This window comes from Monopterus albus, unplaced genomic scaffold (assembly GCF_001952655.1).
Source record: "Monopterus albus unplaced genomic scaffold, M_albus_1.0 scaffold50.1, whole genome shotgun sequence".
NCBI classification, from domain to species: Eukaryota; Metazoa; Chordata; class Actinopteri; order Synbranchiformes; family Synbranchidae; genus Monopterus; species Monopterus albus.
The window spans coordinates 288,287-310,441 of NW_018127930.1; the positions used below are offsets into that span (position 1 = coordinate 288,287).

The window sequence follows — 22,155 nt, forward strand, 5'->3', positions numbered from 1 at the left end:
TTTTTTCAGGGTCAAAGTCATCGTCCGATTCATGATAATGTTGTTCAGTGTCTCCAATTGTGTTCAATTCCAGATCCAATCCCTCAAAAACTATTAACCTCTGTAGCAAATCACTTGCCTTATTCCGTACGTGGGTCATACTTGTTGTTGGTTCCTGCTAATTGTTGGTTCCAACACTCATCTGCCCTCGCAGATATCAATATACCTGCGTGTTTCTTCATACAGCTGAGGGTCCAGCGACCCCTTCATATTCTCCTTGTCTCGGCATACTGGTCCTCGGCGTGCTGGTCAATATCGGTAGCTACTGAACAGAAGCTGAAACACAGCTGCAGTAGTGTGCTAGGAAGTGTAGGAAGAGCTATACTACCAATAACAGAAGGTGCGGTGGCTGTCCTCAAAAAATTACATCACACGCAATTCACTATTTACACAACCTTGTATTGAAAAACAGATGGGTTGGGATTATCTATGGAAACTGTTGTTTCAGTGACTGATAAAACAGTGTGAAGGACACTGCATGAAGGCAGCCTCTACAGACAAAGCCCAAGAAGAAAAACATTGCTCACAAAATGACAAATCTGTAAGATTTAACTTTGCCAAGAAACATGAAAAGAAGCCAGCAGCACATTCTTTGGTCAGATGAACGATGGGTCCAGCATGTGTGGATCTGGCCACGACCATCACAGTGACTGACTGTGAAACTTGGAGGGGTGAGTGATGACAGGGGGTTGCAAAACATGTAAGGGTGATTGAGTCAGAGATAGGACTATGTGTACCCAAATACTGATTACCCCAACATCCTGGTTTAGGAACCACTGCTCTAAGAGATTGAAAGAGGTTTGAGCCCTTTATCACATCACTACAAGGGTTAACTAACTCAAACAATATCAGCTGCTCCTGATCATCAATTGAAATAAGATTTGGAAGAAGAAAAGAAAAGAAAAAGAGAAGAGGAGACAAACATGGAGATACTGAGACATACGGTCAAGGGAGACCATCTTTCTGATTGGCTGTTTGCTGCCACCATGTCAGACACACTTCTCTCTCTCTCTCTCTCTCTCTCTCTCTCTCTCACACACACACACACACACACACACACACACACACACACACACACACACACACACACACAAACATGTCCCACACACAAACATGTCCTCGCAGCGGGCACGGGGCCAGCCAGTCTGACAGCCAATCAAAATGCCTGTTGCAGGGCACACGGCCAATGAGACCCCTGCTCTCTGCAGCAGCCAAGCTGTCAGGGTGAGAACAAGAGTGTATGTAGGAGGAAGTATTGTAACTACACAAGCATCCACACACACACACACACACACACACACACACACACACACCAAATGTTTATACCTCTGATCACTTTCCATACTCTAGTAAATTTTAAGTTTCATTCCTGTAATTATTTCACTTCTGTCATATATATTTGTCTTATTTTCGAAGGCCTTTTTTCTTTTACGTGCAATGACTGCAAGTATACAAACTTGTCTGTGAGGATGATTTTGTATCTTATTCCATTCTGTTTTATTGTCATGTAGTTATTCTGTTTGATTTGATTGTAACTGGATGGTTATTCACACTGAACCTGTTCCCCCACATCAAGCTTCATAAATAATTACTGTGTAAATAAATTAAATTGATGGCACATACGGTCATGAAGGTCATGAGCCAAACACATGTGCATAACCTTGGATGTGGATACACGTGGGACGTCCGGCCTGCTGAGCTGCTGTAAACAACAAACTGCGCTGTAAAATACTGACAGATGTAGAAAATCAGAACACAAAACAGCTTATATAATTAGGTATTTTCAACAGCTTTCATGCTTAACTCCGCACTGTTTAGTAATAATATGGTATCCAAATGTATGTCAGTAAATTTTGGATGGCTCTAAACTGTGTTTGTTTCTCATCCTGCTTTGTCTTCACTCGCTCCTTCACCACCTCTAAGATGGCTGCTCTGGCATTTTAATCAGATTTGTGGATTCCAACTCAGAAAGTTGGAGCACTGCAACACGACCAACGTCACCAGAGTGCTGGGTCGCAGGGACACTGTTGCCGAGGCAACACGCCGGCAGGCACCTGAACCCAGCCAAAAGCTAAGATGGTTGCCGTGGCATGTTAATTATTGAAGAGGGTGCAGACGGAGAGTTAGGAGCAGCAAGCACGGCTGCCAGTAGGATGCTGGGTCACAGTGATCCTGTTGCCACGGTGATGCAAGCTGGCGACGAGTGCCCGGGTCTGATTCACTACAGCAATGTAACATGGCAACCGGAGCATCCGGCGCAAGCACTAATCCAAACCAAAGCAAACACTAAGATGGCTGCCACAGGAAGTGAGTGACAAGAGTCTGACCAGAAGTATACAGAAATGTTCATCACCTAAAAACAAACTGTAATCTATCAGAGAAAGGCATACTATAGTTCATAAAGCAAATGTCAGGTAAAACTAAAATGTAGTTTCCGTTTTCACCAGACATAAATCGACATTTATCAGATAAAACTGCAATTTTATTCTACACAGGTGATCGCTATAACTTTGCTAAAGACAAAATAAAACGCATCTTCAATTAACTTGTTAGTTACTACTGCAACTAATGTGTTGTTAATCTAATGTCTTTATAATGTTAATGTATAAAATACCTACATGTATGTGTTATAATGTAGCCTTACAGTAACAAATGTGTCTAAACAAAAATATTTTTCATATTTTGGTTATATAGGTACTTTTACATTTACAGTTTAGTAGTAACAGTAGGATGCCATCACTGCCTTTTTAAATGAGCTTCTGTTGCTGACTTTAGTGGGTCACATCTTTAAATGAGCTTCTGTTGCTGACTTTAGCGGGTCACAGAGCTGTCTTCAGTTCTAATAATCCAAATAAAACCATGTCCAGCTGAGAGTGAGACCACACTTTGAATTCTGTAAAGAAATATACCTGTTCTTATGCGTTTTTTCCTCCCTTGATCATAATCTTACAGAATACAGCAGCAATTACAGAAAGAGAGTGCACTAAAACACTATAAAAACAGACATACATTAGCACACTTAATCCTTCATCTTCATTATTTGGCTCTCAGATTTTAACCCATGACCTCTTCTGCCATTAGACCATCCAGCTGCTACATTACATCACTGGATCTCTTTGTACCATCTTCAAACGATGATCACATGAAATAATTTTAAAGGGATCTCAGCCCGGTTGGATAGTGTCAACAGAGCAGAACCTGCTGTGCTAGTAGCAGGTAAGTTAAACTGCTAACCTATGGGTAGAGGATGTCATAGGGAAGTTGGGAAAAAAAACAACAACTTGCGTTTCATTTGAATTTCCGCTGTGCCGTTTCAGATAGATTCTACTGTAAGTCAAGAGAAAGGTATTTTTCAGGATTTTGGGAATCATAAGGTCAACAAAAAGGATTAAATGCAATGCTGGTGCACAAGATAAAGTTAGAAACTGAAACAGACATCTCAGTGTTCCACAGATGGGACAGAAAGAACAACTTTTCTAAAGTTGCTGATATCATCTGAACTAAATTTGCTCATCTTTTTCAACAACGCCTTTTCACAATCCACTAGTTTCACCCACTTTACTTCTGTCTGATCCCAGTTCAAAATCAAAAAAAGAAAGAAAGAGCGATATTAAATCAGTAAATAGAAGCCAGAAAATGCCGAGAGCTCGATGCTGTTATTTCTCTAGAGATGTTATGGCTTCAGAGGTTGTTCCAAGAGCCTGACAGTTTAAATCAAGTGCATCTTAGCCAGTTCAAATGGAGAGAACAGTTCCTCTCAACATCTGATTCTGATCCTGTTCACCCTGGTGATCCATAAAAATGTTAATAAGGCTTAGAGTATCGGCCTCCTGTGTGGACTGACTCATTGCACTTTGGTCTTGTTTCCACTGGGCCTGAAAACTGCCTGTCTGCTTCTTATTTATCTGTCTGTCTGTGGTGAATTGAGCAAAACAGGAATAATACAGCCAGAATATTAAAGAAAGGGACAAAACAAACAAGATAGTGATTATATATTATCAGCAGTGGAGCTAAAAATGTAAAGTTTCTCCAGAGGATGGTGGAAGTGGAAAGGTCATCCCTATAATTTAAAGGATTCAACCTCTGAGGAGCAGGAATACTCTTCCATCCATCCATTATCTATACCGCTTATCCTAACAAAGGGTTGCAGGGGATAGAGCCAATCCCAGCTGACACTGGGCAAGAGGCAGGGTACACCCTGAACAGAGCACCTGGAGAGAACCCATGCATGCACAGGTAGAATATGCAAACTCATAAATGTATTGTTTAGTCTGACCAACAGTCCAAAAACCAATTTTACTTTACTGTATGAAAAACAAAAGCAACACATCGGAAAAGCTACAGTACATACTGAGCATACAGGATTTGCTTACAGAATTACCAAAGGACTTTTTTAAATTTTAAAGAGTTGCCAAGTAATTATCAATAAATCAATTATCAGCCAACAGTTGCAGCTCTACTGATATGTGTTCATTTCTAGTACATTGTAGTAGCACGAAAAACATCCTTCGAAGTCCCTCCTCACTGGTTTTCATTAAAAAGTACATTTTTTTGCTTAAGGTCACTCCTCAAAACAGAAATACTGTTAGTAATCAAATAAGTTAATTCAAAAATAACCTGGACCTGTGACCCCTTGAAATCCACCACAGAAGAAGTCATTTTCAGCAGCAGGGTGTAGTCACAGCCAGTAAGAGCCTCTAATTGCCAACATATGGAAGCTCGCTGGTTGCCAGCAACACAATCAGGACTGCATTATTTGGCCCACACTGGAATAATAAAGGAGCTAGATCAAAGAGCTGATTACTTCAGCACTGCAATGCTGCAGGATTCTTTTTTGTTTGTTCTTTCTTTATGTCATCCTTTATTTCTCTTTGTTGTCGTTGACTCTTTCTTTGACGAGGTATAGCCCCTTCACAGCGTATGGGAGCGACATATCATCTATCACCGTGACTACTGATGGATATGTGTGTATGTGTGAGCAGTTATGTTGTTAGCTAGAGAAGCATCTAAGTACAAACAGCAGCATAAAACAAATCTAAACTGACAAAAAGTAAAAAAGGATAGTGTCATGTTGACCAGATGTTTCATTACAAGTACTACTTTTTCTTTCAACAGATACATAGAAAGATGTTTATATTATTTATTACTACCATCATTAGTTTAACCTGTCAGTTTAAAAAGCTCGATCTTTTTGTTCAGAGGATGCAGAGCTGAGCTTCATAATGACACTGCAATTCTCCATGATATAAACACAACACAATGTCTGAAACAACAGAGTACAGAGTGAAAGGAAACAATATGCTTAAAGACACGATTCTCATACATAGCATCATACTTGGTGTACATTCTCCAAAAGCTATTGAACCAGAGAGTCAAGAGTTAGATTTAATTATTTGTAAAATTGAAAATGGAATTGGAAGATGTTAATGACACGTGGACATGCATGAAGGGCAGTTTTAAGATTTTGAGGAGGACAGAGAGGTAGTGTTGAAAGCAGGGTACAAAATATATTCTCTGGTGCTCAGCTCTAAAAAGGTCACGAGTATTTTAGAACAAATAGCAAGTTAGGAAAGGCAAAATAAAACAAATCTAAACATTCAAAAACTTAAAAAGGCAACAAAAAATACAGCAAATAATCAACAAAAGGTAAATCTTCTTCAGGAAACTCCAACACTTATGAAATTGTAGCAACATCAGTGATTAAATTGGACACTATAAATACAGTAAATACGACTGCACCTGAAGGCATCATCAGCATCAAAGACAACACACAGAACTCGAGGCTTCTCATAAAAGCTGCCTCTGCCACTGAAGCTGAAACACACCATTAACTGCCATTCAGCTGTATTGCATTACACTTTTGTTGTTTTGTTGTTTAAAGTGTGACAGCTGTCCAGTGTTTATCAGCGAGTCCATACAGCCTCTCTAACAGCTCACGACAGCATGACTGACCCACTAAAACACACACACACACACACACACACACACACACACACATAACAAAATGACAACCGCCCCATGTTCCACTTTCATAATGAAGGGTTTTTATGTGTGCGTGTGTATGAACAAATGTGGCAGCGGTTATACACACACACACACAGGACACACAGCTTTTCTCTATTCTCTTGCCAAAAATGTTAACTTAGTTAAGCTTGCCTTACTGCTGTGAAGCTTGTGCTGAAACATATGAAAATAGGCTTTAGCATACACATACACACACACATCCTTGTGGTTATCACTTACAGGGTCCCTACATGGACTTACATTCATTTCCAGGGGACTTACTTTAACCAGAACCACTACTTTCCTAAACTTGATCCCTACCCTAACATTAACCAAAAGGCAACACCTGCTTTAACCTTACACCCCATCATTTTCATAAAATTTGATAAATTGGTCAAGTGGCCCAGCCGCTGGTCTCCACAAAGCAGTGTGGTCCCAGTGTTCCATCCCCAGCTATATAAATAAACAAGGCAACACACAGAAAGCTGCAAACACAAATGCACAAACATGCGCACAGGTTGTGTTTCCATCACTTCAGGGGACTTAACATTTGCTCACATTCACTTCCTGGACACTTACCCTAACCTTATCCATAACCACTACTTGCCTAACCCTAACAAAGTCATCACTTTAAAATTTAATGATTTGTGTTTTGGGGACGTGCTTTTTGTCCCCATAAGGACGTCGAGTGCCCACAATGTGACTACATAAACAGATCTACATCCCCACAATAATAAGTAATACAAGGCCACACACACACAGAGAAAACTGCACATCAGCCACTGAAAATCACCACTGTTCCCAGCCAACAGCAACAGGAGTACGGCTCTGAGCAGCAGCAGATACAGAGCAGAGCAACTGAATACAGAAACAGTGCTTTACAACAGTACAGGACATAAAACCAGAGCTGAGTGTTTTGTTATGTTTTATGAAAATGAAGGTGAGTGAGTAAAACCTAAACCAAAGCACTGAATAAATCCTATGCTACAATCAGACCGGTACTTCTTCCAATACGTTTTGCAAGAAGTAAAAATTCAGGTTACATAAATCACCTTTTTCAAGTATTATCAGCTTACCAGTAGTTGGCCTAGCAGTAGTGTAATGGCATAACAGCAGCATCCCCACAGTAGCTTCATGCATTTAGTATGTTGTTTTGCAGCTTTCATGTCACAGATACCATGTCGCACACACTCTATTTCTTCACTGTTCATTTAAACCCATGCTTATTAAAGCTCATTGTATTAACAATTATCATAAGTATTATCTATCAGAATGTCTCAGGTATCAGTAAGGGAAACCAAAAAGGACTTGGTACACATTGCATTTTTTTTGTAATGCATGTGATCATTTCAGAAATGCATAGAAATTAGCAGACTAATGACAACCAATCAGCTGATCTCTATACCTTCAATATAGTTGCCAGAGGGCTTGCTCTGTGCAACTAAAAGAAATCTGTATCCTGATGGTCTGTGTGGATCTACAGCCAGCCAACCAGACACATGAGCCATCATCAACTGCTGCTGCCTGTCCCTGTCTGCCAGCTCACCTTGATGTTCGATGTGGCTGGCACACTCTCAGTCAGACACTGGAATTCAAATGGTCCATGTAGAGAGAAAGAGAGCATGGACAGGTCAGGATGGAAATTCCCAGCTATCCAAAGAATGCCGACTCTGCTATGGTCCCTTATGTGACAGGCACACATGCATACACGCAGATGACTCACTGTTTAACTATGTATGTGTGTGTGTGTATGTGGACATGCATTCGCATCATTTTGGCAGCTGAGCCCGTGCACATTAAGGTCAAGGGTTTATAAAGACAGAGTCAGAAAAACTGAGCAGAGGGTCTTTTACACAACCTGTGTGTTATCAATGAAATACAGCAGATCCTATTGATTTTTGCTATTTTTGACCAGGTTTATTTTAAACCTAAATAACTTTAACAGCTATGTGGACAAAGAAAACACTAGTACAAACCTGTTCTATAGTGTATATGTGTACATGGTGCATCTGAGAGGCTGTACTGTAACACAGTGTCCAAATGTGTCACAATATTAGTGTTAATGAAACTGAATTCATTTCAGAGTTTTATACTGGAGTTTCTTAATATATTTATTGTAAAAGGAAAACACAGTGCATTTAGTAGTTTACCTAGTTCATTTGAGATTATATGTGTGTTTTATGTTTCAAGGCTCTGGATATTTCACTACACAATCATGTGTGTGGAGCTCATTATTACAGGATTTGTATCCTCGATGTCACAGCTGTGCTTTCGCCTGACAAGCGAGTCACTTGTAGAAAGAAGTAAATACTAAGACATTCCATGCTGGACAAGAGATGAGTTTTAGTGCTGGACAAGCCCTCCTTTCATTAAGTTATTATAGAGGAACATCTGATAACACTAAGTTAAAGCTGATTTAATAACCTCTGAGGCCAAATCTGAAGGCCATTCAGACATACTAAAGATACTGTATATCTGTAATATGTAATATAGTTCAGATGAAAAACCTGTATAACACATTACATGTACATGATGTTGCACAGGCTACATACTGGCTCACTCCCAGGTCAGTCCTTCTCTGTGGATAAAGTGCCATAAAACCCATTTTTAGGGGAAAAACCTGGATGCTACATGATTTTTAACATCTGATATCAATAACATCAGTTAAATCTCATCGCCACATGTTTATACAAGACAGAGTGAGGCTGCATTTCTCCTGACCTAAAACCATACATTAAGAACAAGCATACAGTAAATAGGAAGTTAAATGTAAATATGAACTTTAACACTAAAGCTGAATAACGCCCATAGACTACCAATCTACCAAACTGCCTTAAAACATACAAAACAGTAGTAACTTGTGCAACTTTATACAAGATTAAACAAAAAAATGTCATTATCAGCAATTCATCAGCTTGTCATCAGCTGCTTCTGATATCTATATTGAACATGACAATTATGACATGACTATTGAGCTACTACATTAGCAATGAAGAACAAAAATATCTAAGAAGTCATGAAGAAGAGAAGAAAAGTCTCGTCCCTCTGGCTTAATATTGAACTGAACAATGTAAATGCATACAAAAAAGTATATGCATCAGTAAAAATGTATATCCTAAATAATATTGATATTAATGGTCATTTTAAAATGTATACATTTATAACAGATGAGGACACTGTATCAGATTTTCATTAGCAATTGGATTGACATTTGCTAAAGCATGGCAACAATGCCAATAAAATCTTTTCATGATCAAGCATTTGGTTATTTGTTTGATGAATCATTCAATAATATAAGGTCAAGCTTACTGTGACTTACAATTATATTTTACATTTCTCACATAGTCCTGATAAAACCCACAGACAACAGAAATTAGTTTGATAACCAACCCAAAATGACCGATCTATTATCAGTACTGTGTCATAAATGTTGAAAAATAGAGGAAAACGCCACAAAACCTCAACAACAAACAGACTTTAATGATCAGAGGTATGTTTGAAAGCATCACACAACTCTATGAGGAAAATTACCATAACCTAAAGGTGGACAGTGAACACATCACATCTCTTTTTTTGGCCCCTGCTTACAGAATGATAAAGAAAGAATAATTTTGTGTTTACAGACTACAGTGTGTATGTGCTTGTGCATCAGTGTGTGTAACTACAGCATCACTGTCAGATAATCTGACGTAGAAGGATTAAGTTTAAGCCTGAACGGTGTCAGGCTTTAACTGGCTGGACAACACAAACACACACACACACACACACACACACACACACACACACACACACACACACAAACCATACAGAGAAAAAACTGAATGATCCCTCTGACAGGACAGAATTTGACACACACACATATGTAAATACTGCTGTATACAGAGAAATGTTCCAGAATGCATGGAACACACACTAAGTACGGAGGGTAACACACACACACACACACACACACACACACACACACACACACACACACACTGAAAGGGAGAGAGAGAGCTACAGAATTTGATCATCCTTATCTAAAAAAGGATGCACTATATGTATATCAATCCGTCCATTGCACATGTTAAAAACTGAAACACATAAGCTTTTTAAAGTGATTTTAATCTTTACCTGGCATATGGAGAGATGTCCATCCTCATGAATAAAAGTAAGGGACAACAAAAAAAAAAACTACACGCTCAACAACGACAGAGACACAAGTTTTCAATATTTATGAAAGATATATGAATACAAATATAAAGAAAATGTGGAAAATACACACATATACATTCAAACACGTCTAAGCAATGTTTAGTCTTGTACACACAAAAAAAATATTTGCACACATAAATACACAACAGACAGAATAACTCACCTTTTTTTGAATTGTTCAAACACAACATCTCAAGTAAATGGAGACAGAGGCCTGCACGGACACACACACCCACACACAATGCGTCTATTTATAAAGTTATAATTGCATAACACGCTGTGCTCTAATTCCAGCCTACTGAGCACACAGGATGTCCACACACTGGGTTTACAATGAAGACACATACACACGCTATTACTACTAAAACACTCCTTCACTGTGTATTTGCTCCTTATATACAGAACAAAGTGCGCGCGCACGCGTCTGCAAGTGAAAAAGATTTTTAAATGTTTCTGTCAGTTTGGGTAGCCTCATTAAACCCTCATTACATAACACTGCAAATATGTGATCATTTCTATAGTTTCAATAAATATGATTTTGCAAATTTCATAAAAACACCGTCTTTTAGAGGTTAGGGTGAAACACTCTCATACTGTTTGTATTCATGTATAGATGATTATGAAAGATATTTAAAAGATATAGAAAAGATGGCATTTATAAAAATGTAAATACTTAATGAGATTTATATGGCCAAATGAGATCAACATTAATATCTACACAGGAATTTTATCAGGACATCTTGGCCTTGACCTCTGACCTCCTCTCAGCTACATCTGTACTGACTGACAGAGAGTTAACTAAAATGTAAAATCAAAGAAAAAGCTCTTTCTGATAGAAATAGAATGTGTAAAAACAATTTGAATAAACGGAGTACTTTCGTTAACCTTAGTCTAAAAAGATAAATTAATTAAAATTAGAAATGTTTCACAAAGGCTACAATTTTAATAAAAACAAATTCAACAATTCTTCTCACATTTAGAGTGTTGTCTGTCTCAGTAAAGCAGCGAATACAAAATAAACCACAGACAAAAAGAATCATCTGTTTAAAGTGTGTGCTTCCCGTAGCTGCACACTGAGAGCGGACTGCAGGATTTTGGCAGGCTGCTTCAGGACTCTCCTAATTAAAACTTGCTGAATATTCAAATACTGTGTTAGCATAACAAAAGCCGGCTGGCCGGGCCGGCTTTAAATGAGGCCTTTTGTTTTAGCTGAGCTTTCTGCTGCCTCATTAAGCTGCTGGAGCTTAAGTTAGCAAGCCGACAGCCGCTAACCGAGGCTCAGGCCTCCACCTTCACCCTCCCCCACACTTCCCCAAACCAAAGCCCTGATTCAGCCTCTTCACTGTTTGGTCTCACCAGGCCGAGACTCACTGCTGCTGCAGTCCTGTTCCAGTGTTTCTGTCTCTTCTCTCAAACCTTGACCACTCTGCCCCAGTTTCCACTCGCTCTACTTTTCTACCTTCATAACACAGCCTGAATCTGCTTTCACACAACCACAGGACCACCAAAACACCTTTAAGCCAGCCAGCTAAAGCCACCAAACAGCTACAAAAACAGAATGCAAGAGAAACAACATTACTTTACAACACCGATTCTTGTATTTGTGTGCGTTCTCTTTCTGCCAATGGACAACGGCTGTAAACAAGCTGTGACACAGAAAGACAGAGTGCAATGGGGGGTAAAGTGAAGGCAGAAATGAGCTTGGCACCGGATCAAGACCGTCAGCACAATGTGCCATCCAGTAGCCAGCCACCAAACAAAGTGGCGGGGCCACGCCGTGCCCTGTGGCGCCGCCAAACTAAAAAGCTCCGGCTCCGAGCGCCGCTGCTGAGATACAAAGGAGGCCGCGGAATAGAAGTGAGAGAGCAGGTACAAAAAGCATCAGGCTCCGGGGCCAATGGTCGACAGTGTGAGGCTGAAGTGTTTGGTGGCTGGATGAAGACCAGAGAACTGACCAGTGCCAAGCAGCCAGAGGACAAATGTTGGTGAGGGTCTGTGGCGGCATTCAAACAACGGACTGTTAGTTCACGTCGTAAAAGACTAAAAACTACAACATTTAAGGTTAGAAAGCAGGTCAAGAAAATCGAGACATTAGTGCATTTTCAGTCTTTACAAATATTTGTCTGCAAAATAAACTAAATATAGAGGATGTTGAGAGTACAGATTAAATCTGAAAAGCATTAGAAAATATAAATTTAACAACAAGATCCGAGTCCAACCAGATTCATAAATCACACACAGTTCAAGGTCATGGGTATAAAAGAAAGTACAAAAAATGCACAAATAACATTTTCTGCAAAAGCTAATTATATGCTTTCTCTACATAATACAGCAAACAATAATTAAATTCCTCTGCTATTATTTTGTATTAATTTTTTTATAAAAATGGTTTTGGGGAACAAATGTTCACAGCTATGTTCTGATTGATGAATCATCTCATAGGGCCTTTAAGCTACAAGATCAGGTCTTGCTATACAATATAGTATTACAGTATAACTGTGTTACTGTATTACAATAAAAAAAAAAGCTTTGGCACAAAATTCTTTTTTGTTTATTCCTGCCACCTTGTTGTCATTTTCCCTCTGTCCTGACTCCATCCATCTTTATTTTCTCCTTCTTTTTTTAAACTAAAGTAAAGCAGCAATTAAGAGTGAAAAGTGAGACAAACAAAGGACAGACAGTTCACTGACAGGTGGATCTGTAGGAAATCCCAGCCTTCCATCTTCATTTGCACCTGCGGCTTGCAGACGTTCCTGCTTTTACACCAGAAAACCTGTGAAATTCATTCACTCGTACTTTGCTTTTCACCCTGCTTTTCATTTCAAGCCTTTCTAGGCCGTTTCTCTGAATCACTTCACCCTACTTGTGTTTTACAGGTGGGGCTTACTGGGAGACAGGTTCACAGGAGGTCAGACAGCTCCACTTGAAGGGGGACTTTTAATATGTGCTTTAATATTTATTTCTAGACAGTGACTAATTAAAAACATTTAAAGCTCATTGGTATTTAAAAAAGGATTACATGTCCATATCTTTACAAATATGAAGAAATATAGATGGACAGACCTAAAGTGTTTTTCTCCTCTTTGGAATCTGCAGCATTTATACTATTTTAATAAAAGAAGAGGATAAGAAATCATGAACTTGATGATAAAATGTTATATACATTAAATAGAATTCTCTATTTGTAATTATATACTGTCCAGTTTTTTTCCTTAAATGTATTTTGTAGGTTATGAGTAAAATAACGGGATATACAGTATTAAGAAATCATAAACACAACTATAGACCGAATTATCACAGAAAAATCAACACTTTAGGCGATTTTGTGAAAAGTGAAAAACATAAAAAGTCCCTGAATGAATCACAAATCCAGGCAAAGCCCAAAGCCATTTGTGCCAGTCACTTTGAGAGAAACAAAATATAACTTCATTTTAATTATAAAGCAATCATTTTTGCAGCATTTTTGTCCATATGAGAAAATTAGAACTAAGCCATGGAGGAAAAACAAGCATAAAATTGTGTGTGTGATTATTTCCTGAAGCTTCGGAAGCTCAAAAATTGTGAGGCAAAAAGCTAAGATGGTTTAAAACCTCAACATATATTTGTTTTTATACGTGAGGTGTAGGCTATCGGACACACGCTGTAAAGACACTGCAGAGAGGTCTCTCCAAGCCGTTCATCCAAGCGCTACGCACTCCACAGCATCTACTCTCACTCTCCCCCGCTCCACACACACGCGCGCGCGAACACACAGACACACACATTTATTTTCAAACAGCAACCACCGGTGCCTTTTCCAAAAATAAACCCCGACACACAGAGAGGACAGGGCTCACAGTCCGTTCGCACTTTAACGCGCGGCGCTGAATCGACGCGCTGTTAAGGTGCTGAGTAAAAAGCGACACTTCACCTTCACACCTCCTCTCTCTCTCTCTCTCTCCCTCCTCTCCCTCTCGCCTCTATCTGTCTCTCCGTCTGACTCCCAGACCGTCGCGGAGGAAGGAAAAGAAACGGCAGAAGGGATGGAGGAGTCTGTCTTACCGCTTTGCCGTTGTAGTAGTACATCAGTGAGCTGCCTGTCATCCCGGGGATGGTGTACGCACAATACATCGTTCCTCTCCTCCACAAAAAGAAGAAAAACTCTGTTTCTCCCCTTTTCTCTTCGCTTCTCTCTCTCTTTTTTGTTTTTTAAAGCTCCCCCCGCCCCTCCTCTTTTCTTCTTTTCCACTTTTCTTCTCTTTTTTCTTCTATTTTAACTTTTCTGGACTTGCTGTGGGTTCAGACTCTCACCGCTCCGCTCGTGTGTCCCTGCCTGCGCGTTTTTTTCCCCGCCGACAATTCCTTCAGTTGCATTTTCCCATATGGCCGAGCCGAGGCACGCGGAATATGCAAAGTAGGCAGAGAGAGAGAGGGAGAGAGAGAGAGAGGAAGAGAAGTGCCCCTCCCCTCTCTCACTCTCTTCATCGCACACACAGAAGCGCGCGCACGAAAAATGTACGGAAAGAGAGAGGTTGAAACGTAGCACACACACCCACACAAACACACACGCACACACACACACACACACACACCCAGACGCTCGCGGACACGCGCGCGATCGCCGTCACTCCTTTAACTTTCCATAGTAAATCTGGAGACCATCCCTCCGCCTGCCTTTGAACGGAGCTGAACATTCACTTTTTCCACCGCTTCCACACCGCGCGCTTCTTTCGTCACACACTTAGCTCCTCTTCTTTTTCCCTCTCTGCCCTTCTTTCCTCCTCTCCTGTTCCCTCTCCCCTCTTACTGCCTTGTTTCTTGCCCCCTCACCTTCCCCTCTACCTCCCTCTTACCCTTGTTTTTTCCTCCTGTCCTTTCATCTTCACCTCTAGCATCCTCCTATTTCCTCTCCTCCTTTATTTTTTGTTTCCTGCACCCTTGTGTGCTTTTATTTTACATTTTTCCCTCTCCTCTGTTGTCCTTTCTTGAATTGTATTCAGGTGAAATACCCCCAAAATACCCCCTGGTCGTAACTTTGATCTCTAGCAGCTCCTGATCAGAGACTTGTAGATTTTGGTTCCCATAGTTTTTTCTCCAGAGCTATAAAGTTTTCAACTGATAACAGTAAAGAACAGTGTGGTTTCAGTGATTAGCAGATGAAAATGCATGTATTAAAACTCATTTCAAAGTTTAGTTTTTAATTTATTTTTTAGATTAGTATAACATTTCACTGGGTATATTTTCAAAATTTAAAAGCATTTACAGAATTTTCTACCTGTATTTTTAAGAAAAGCATTTACAGTGTGATTGTGTGGTTTTACAAGTCAGTGGCTAGTAAAATGAGATTGTTGTATTGTGCAGCTTGATAATCTCCAAACAGTTTTTTTTTTATCTTCAAGCATACGTCTGCTATCACTTTAAAAGTCTCATATTGTACATTAAATGTTCTACAGACATTTTATTGTCATTAATTTTTTATAATAAACAAAAAACCTGGAGCTGATAATCTAACTCTGTCTTCCTCTTTTCTGTGTGAGATCTGTGATGTAACTACTTGAGATGGTGGAATATTTGTTGTTTTTAAATTCCTCTCTGGCCTATAAATTAAAAGCCAAGTTAAATTCCCTTATGTAGACATGGCCGAGGTAAAGTGAAAACAGAAATGTCCCACTCTTGTACAGTAATTATTTTTTTAAATATTGAATTGATTTGTATGTTTATTTATTCTCAGTAACACACAGGTGAGACTAATCCTCTATCCTCCTCCATCAGAATATTTTTTCTTACATTTTTTTAAAACCAATTCTTTAAATACTCCCCAGGCAACCAAGAGGTGGGTTACTATGGTGACCTGCTACCTGCAACCACCTGGTGGTGGTGCTATATCTGATCACCAGCTCACACACCAAGCATCTGACTGACTGAGCTTCAGTAGCCATACTGTCAGTGCCACTGGATTTGTTATCAATGTTATCATTTTATTTTATTTTTATTCAGGTTGTAAAAGGTTTTGCCTTGTCGATGACAAACCTGAAGATGACATAATACATATGTATAATGGAAGAACGCAGATGAAGAAATGTTCTGCAGTTGTCATCTCAGTGATTTTGACACAAATGTTGAAATCAGTTAAAGGAAACAAAGAAACTGGCCAGAAGCCATAAATATTTCATTCTCTGTATAAACGTTTGCCTGAACGCCATACACACCTGGCTGAGATTGTTTGATGTGGCCCTTTATCTAAATCAGTAATTCTGAAACTATAATTCTGCGTGACAAACTGTTCAGCTATTTGCAACATGATTACCAAGTTTCAATCAAACTGGTCAGATGGTGTTGTGAAAATTAAAGGTAAACTTTACAATTCCACAGAGCCTCCGTTCTAAGTCTTACTGACATGTAGGTTTGTGTACATACCCAGAAATACTGGCTCCCCAGATTTATCACAACATCAAGCGAGTCTGGCCTGAACATTTGTGATATTTCTTCCTCATAATCAGGTTGTTTCGATGAACTTTTTTTCTTTTTTTTGGATCTGTCTACAGAGAGATAGTTTATGAAATAAACAGATACAGTACTTCACTTCTTAAAAAGATTGGTCACACTGGGGGACTATTTACCATCCATCTACAACCTGAAATACAATGTGAAGGGTAAAATTACTAAAAAGATCACAACTTTGGGTCTTTACTTCTTGGACTGCAATATGCAGGTTCTCTGGTTAAAGATGTACATCTGCAAGTTAGAATTACACTTCCGCAAAGTTGGGAGATTCACAAGACAGATTTTTAAAAAGAACCATTTCAATATCAACACTGCAAGCCAAGATAGGATGTAGTATGAGTCAAGCTCCAATAACTCTGTATCCTACATTTCCCACAGTGCAACTCAGAAAATCTTTCCTTCCGCTCTGTTAAATGGCCACATTTTTCAAACTGCAATTAACAAACACAAGCTTTACACTGAAAGTCTTGTCTCCAACCCTGATGACATCAATATCTTCCAGAGCCACAGATGACATTATACAACCCTGATAGGTAAACTCATCTTCATGTGTAAAACTGGTGGAGTGTCCCTTAAAAAACGCAAAGAAAGAAAGAGAGAGACAGAATATTAGTAAGGGGGAGAGGAAGAGAGCGCGACAGGCAGCCACCAAAGCAGTCAGACAGTAGTTCAGTCTTCCAAATTTCATATTAGCATTGTCATCGTTCATCCTACTCAAACAAATAATAGACTCCAAAATAAGTGAGCAGACCACCCAAACCTCTCTCTCTCTCTCTCACTCACTTCCTCTATCTCTCGCTCCTGCTTTTCTTTCAGTTTTAATTTGATTAAAAAGCGAGCTGCAGGAAGGGGAGGGAGGGCTGATGCACATCTAATAAGTGGACCATCTGTCTGCAGCGCTGGCTGGCTCCCAGCATTGTACCCAACCAGACTGCATGGGAAATGAAGGGAGAGAAGGAGGGATGATGGGAGGGAGAGAGGAAAGGAGTGCAGGGGGAAAAACATCGAACCCAAAAAAGAGTGACCCGGTTGAGGAAAAGAAGCAGAGACAGCACTTTTAATTTTGTCTGATGCTTTCCTGGTCAACAACCCCGCAAAGGAGATGAAGAAGAATGAAGAGCGGAGGAGAGAGGAAGGAAGAGAGGAAGAAGGAAGGAGTGCTAAAAGAAGAGCTTTAGTGGAGGAGAGGAGAAATGGCCAAAAGGTGAGGGGATAAAGAGAGAGGGAGGGCAGGGCTGTTGAGGAGGAGAGGACAAAAGAAAGGAGGAGAAAAGGAAAGGAGAGGAATATGTGAGAGGGAAGAGGAGAAAAGAAGGGAATAGAAAGGAAGACAGGTGAGGGGAGGATAAAGGGATGTAATCAAATGAGAAAACAGGAAGAAAGGAGAAATAAAGGGAGATACATAGAAAGGATGGTAGAGGAGCAGTGGGGAAAAAAGGGAGGAGATAGAATGGAACAAAAACGAAAGCAAGATGGGAGAAAAGAAAAGATGGGAAGAGGAAGGAAGAGAAGGGAAAAGAATAAAGGACATGAAAAGGGAGGGGAATAAAACAGAAGAAATGAGAGAAATAGGAGATGAAGCAAACAAAAAGCAAAATAAGGAGACGAGAAGCTAGAAGACGATGGCTGGAAGACGGGGAGGAGAAAGCTGGGGAGTGGAGGAGGTAAAGGAGAAAAGAAGGGAGGGGCAATGGGAAAGACAGGAATAAAGAAGAAAAGGAGGGAAGAAGAACTAAGAGAGGAAAAGAGAAATGATAGGAGGTAGAAGAAGTGGAAAAAAGGGAACAAGAAGGGGATGAGAAGAAAGGAAAGAAAAAGGAGAGCAGCAGAAGAAAGAAAGGGAAAGGAGAAAGAGAGGTGGAGATGGGAAGGGAAGACTTTTAGCTGAGATCTCATTGCTGTTTTTAAAACCTCATCCAAACTGACCTCTGAGCTTAAGGTAGCACAGTCTGTTATAAGCACACATGCTCACAAGTTCCTCTCTATTTAAGGTGGACTGGAGACATAAATGGGGCAACTGCCTTGGGCTGTCTAGGCTTTAAGAAGCCACTGTTTCCACTCCTCTCTGTTCTTTTCTTGCTCCTCCTTTAAGCACCCCTTTCCTCCTCCATCTCATCTCCCGTTCCTCCCACTCAGCACCCTGATTTTTTTCTCCCCACTTTCTCTCTCATCTCACCCATCTCCACCTCCTAATCTGCTCCTCATCCACCTCTCTTTCTTATTTCCACCTTCCCATCACCTGTTTCCCTCCCTTCCTACTCCCTCTCCCAACCTACCTTGCTTTCTTCTCCTTTTCTTCCTTCCTCTTTATCCCCTTCCTCCCTCCTTCTGCCCTCTCTTTCTCTTCCTCATACTTAATCCCTCCCTCTCTTTATCCTCTCCTTCCCTTTTCCTCATTTTTTCTCCCTCGTTCTTTGTATTTTGTCAGTCGTTTCTTTCTCCTCACATTCTCTCCCTCCTGTCCTCTTCCTCCTCTTCACTTGTGGTGAGATGACAATTTTATTATCATCTCAAATTTCCTCCCGATTTCACGCTGACAGGATTATCCTTCACATTACGACGCCCAGTTGTCAATCTTACTCTTTTTTTCAGTCTCTAGCTCTTTATATACATCTCTTTTGTCTCTCCAGTTGTGAGTTTACTTGCTCCCTCCTGCCTCAGCATTTTCCTGTCCCTCTCCTTTTTCTTTCTATTCCATCTCTCCTTTCTTTCACCCTTTCATGCCATCTTTCCTCTCTTTTTCCCTGCTTTAACTTTTCCTTCTCTTCTTTTTCCTGATTTTCTTATTTCTTTCCATCCACCGCCCACTATTTCTTTTATCTTTTCTTTTTTCCTTTATTTTTCACACTATCGCTCTTTCCTACATGGAGCAGCACTGGCCTAAAGGCCTAGGAACACTCTCCTCCTCCTCTCTCTCACTCTCACAGCACGATTACACTTTGTTCTCATCATACAGCCACTTCGCTATCACTACCCTGACTTTTTGATTATTGATTCGAGTCTCTTTAATGTTGCAGATGTGATTTTACAAACAAAAAAAATTATTAAAGAGTTGAGAGCAGGCAGCTACACACACAGACACAGCAATGCACACACACATTTTCTTGTGAAACAGATGCTGGTGTAAGTGCGGAAAGGCTGACTGATAGTGACAGAGATATTTCTCAAAGTTAAGAGGTATTGTATGGATTTACACATTACATTGTATGAAAAAAATTAATCTGTTTAGAAATCACAGAAAAAAAAGTTTCCTTTAACTTCAGACCTTGCCTAACAATTATCATTAATATATTTTTTCAGCATCAGTAGTTCAGGTGATCGTTGTTTGTATCCATGATTACAGAAACTGCTAGATGCTATTAAAATGTAACCTTACCAGGGGTTTGACTGAGTTGATATTGCTGTTATTTCATATTTGTGCACTCAGACTTGTCCTGGGCATGTTAACTTAGTATCAGTAACCTCAACGTTGTTTTACGTGCACTGACTGTCTTAGCCAGCTTGCTACTAACAGGTCTGCATTTAGGATTTATCAGTGTTTTGTTTGGATGTTCAGAGTCTGTGACCACAACAAGTCTTTGAATATGATGCATAGGACCCTTCCAGTAGCACGCTTACCAGACCTTTGCTGTCATGGTAACAATCATATGCGCCATATGACCATGTAAATCTATTCATGATATAATACACTAAAAAATTCTGCAGTGGAACATAAAAAGTAACCGGCGCTTCCTGCTAACAATCCTAGAATGCACTGTTTTGTGTTTCACAGATGAAAAAATTATCATTGAGCAACAGCTGTTAGTGACAATGCAAAATGACAATGATTAGTGTCTGAAATCTGAATTTACTGCTCACTATTGAGCATACTTTATAGTTTGCTGTAGGGTGAAGGAGCGAATGAGGGAGGGATTTCAAACAGCCTTGAACTTTGTTGCTTTGTATGCTACACCACCTAGCTCCCTCTTTTTGCTTGGGTCATTATTACTGTGGTTGCTAGAGGTCATCTAAATAAAACACGTAACTGTTGGTCATAGTAACCTGCTGACACAAACAACTGTTAGTCAGTTAAATCCTCCAAACTGTAGACTAGCTGCTTGTTAAACAACAATATCTGATTTCTGCTGAGTAACAGAAAGTTAATTAAAAATGAAAGTAACTAGTTATTTTGGTGTTGAATAATTAATAGTGTGTTTTTACTATGTGTCTGTACAAGGAAAAATACGATAAAAATACCTACATATACATGAAGACATCTACATATGGTATATACAAACACACCTCTAGAGTACCTAGATAAGGTATACTCAAATATGCATGAATCTAAACTATTCAAAAGCTTGTGCATGAGAGGTGGGACAAAAAAATATCTATGAACTCAAGTTATGTAATTACTTTTTCAATGAGAACATAAACTGGTTACATTTTTTTATGTACCCTGCTGCTTACATGACAATGGATGGCATTTCTGAGCATAAGCTGACTTATCCTGAAAATAACAATATATGACAACTCTAGCTAAAACATGTGGTAATAATGCTTGATAGGTATACAGACAGACAATAACGCCAAGAGACCAAAGGAATGACAGTGAGAAAAAATGATGAACGAGACAGTTCCTCTCCTCCTCTCTGGTGTAATCAATATAAAAAAACCTGACATGGCCTCAATTCTGACAGAGAAAATCAGAAGCTAATTTTCCTCCAGAATACAAACTGAGAAAAAGAGCAAGAGAGAGACAGAGCGAGAGTACCCAGAGTGTTTGGAGAGGATGTGTGAGTGTGTCTGTGATGTGACTGTCTGAAGAAGCTGTGTGAGTGTCGGAGTGTGTATGAGTGTGTGTGTCTGGCATCCATCAGAACCACAGCTTGCTGAAAAACAGTAAGCACAGTGCAGAGACAGGGAGAGAGAGGCGAACGAACGAGTGCTGTGGCACGCTAATTATGTATGCATGATTTAATCTGCAACTCAATAATATGCAAATATATTCATATGTTAGTTTCTTAATTAAAAATGCAAAGCAGCCCTTATGGTGATTTTTTTCTGTGATTTTCTTTTCAGCCTAACAAACGGAACATTTTGAGAAATTCAACAAATTGGAGGGAAGTGCTCCGGTAGGGGGTTAGCGGAAAAAACAACAACTTCCTACTTCAGCTTCCTGTAGTTTGGGAATAAAGGCAGAGCTGGAAGGGGTGGAGTTGGGGGGTGGGGGTGACTTGTTGAATGTAGTTCAACTCTGTTGAACTACAACCTTAAGGATATTTTAAAAACACTTCTAAATAAATACATTTTTGAGAAAATATTTAGAGGGTTATGCATGTCATGTTGGAGATCGCGTAACTAGCATTTTGCAGCTTCTTAACAGCGTGCGCATCAAAGTGCGAGTCATGTACTACCCAGAAAGTCAGATTTTTCTGCAAGTTCTTATATATATAT

At 39.7% G+C, this 22,155-nt stretch overlaps 1 protein-coding gene across 8 annotated transcripts in view; it reads right to left on the reverse strand.

Annotated features, from left to right (window-relative positions):
• Positions 1 to 22,155, reverse strand: part of tcf4 (transcription factor 4) — a 224,862-nt gene that overhangs the window by 50,081 nt on the left and 152,626 nt on the right. For 2 of the 8 annotated variants that reach the window (XM_020601116.1, XM_020601118.1), the window contains exon 1: positions 14,278 to 14,430. The exons of the other annotated variants lie outside the window; for them this stretch is intronic. In XM_020601116.1, coding sequence (XP_020456772.1) covers positions 14,278 to 14,346 — 69 coding nt within the window. In that variant the 5' untranslated portion in view covers positions 14,347 to 14,430. Of the gene's footprint in view, positions 1 to 14,277; positions 14,431 to 22,155 lie in introns of those variants that run through there. 8 annotated transcript variants of the gene reach the window in all.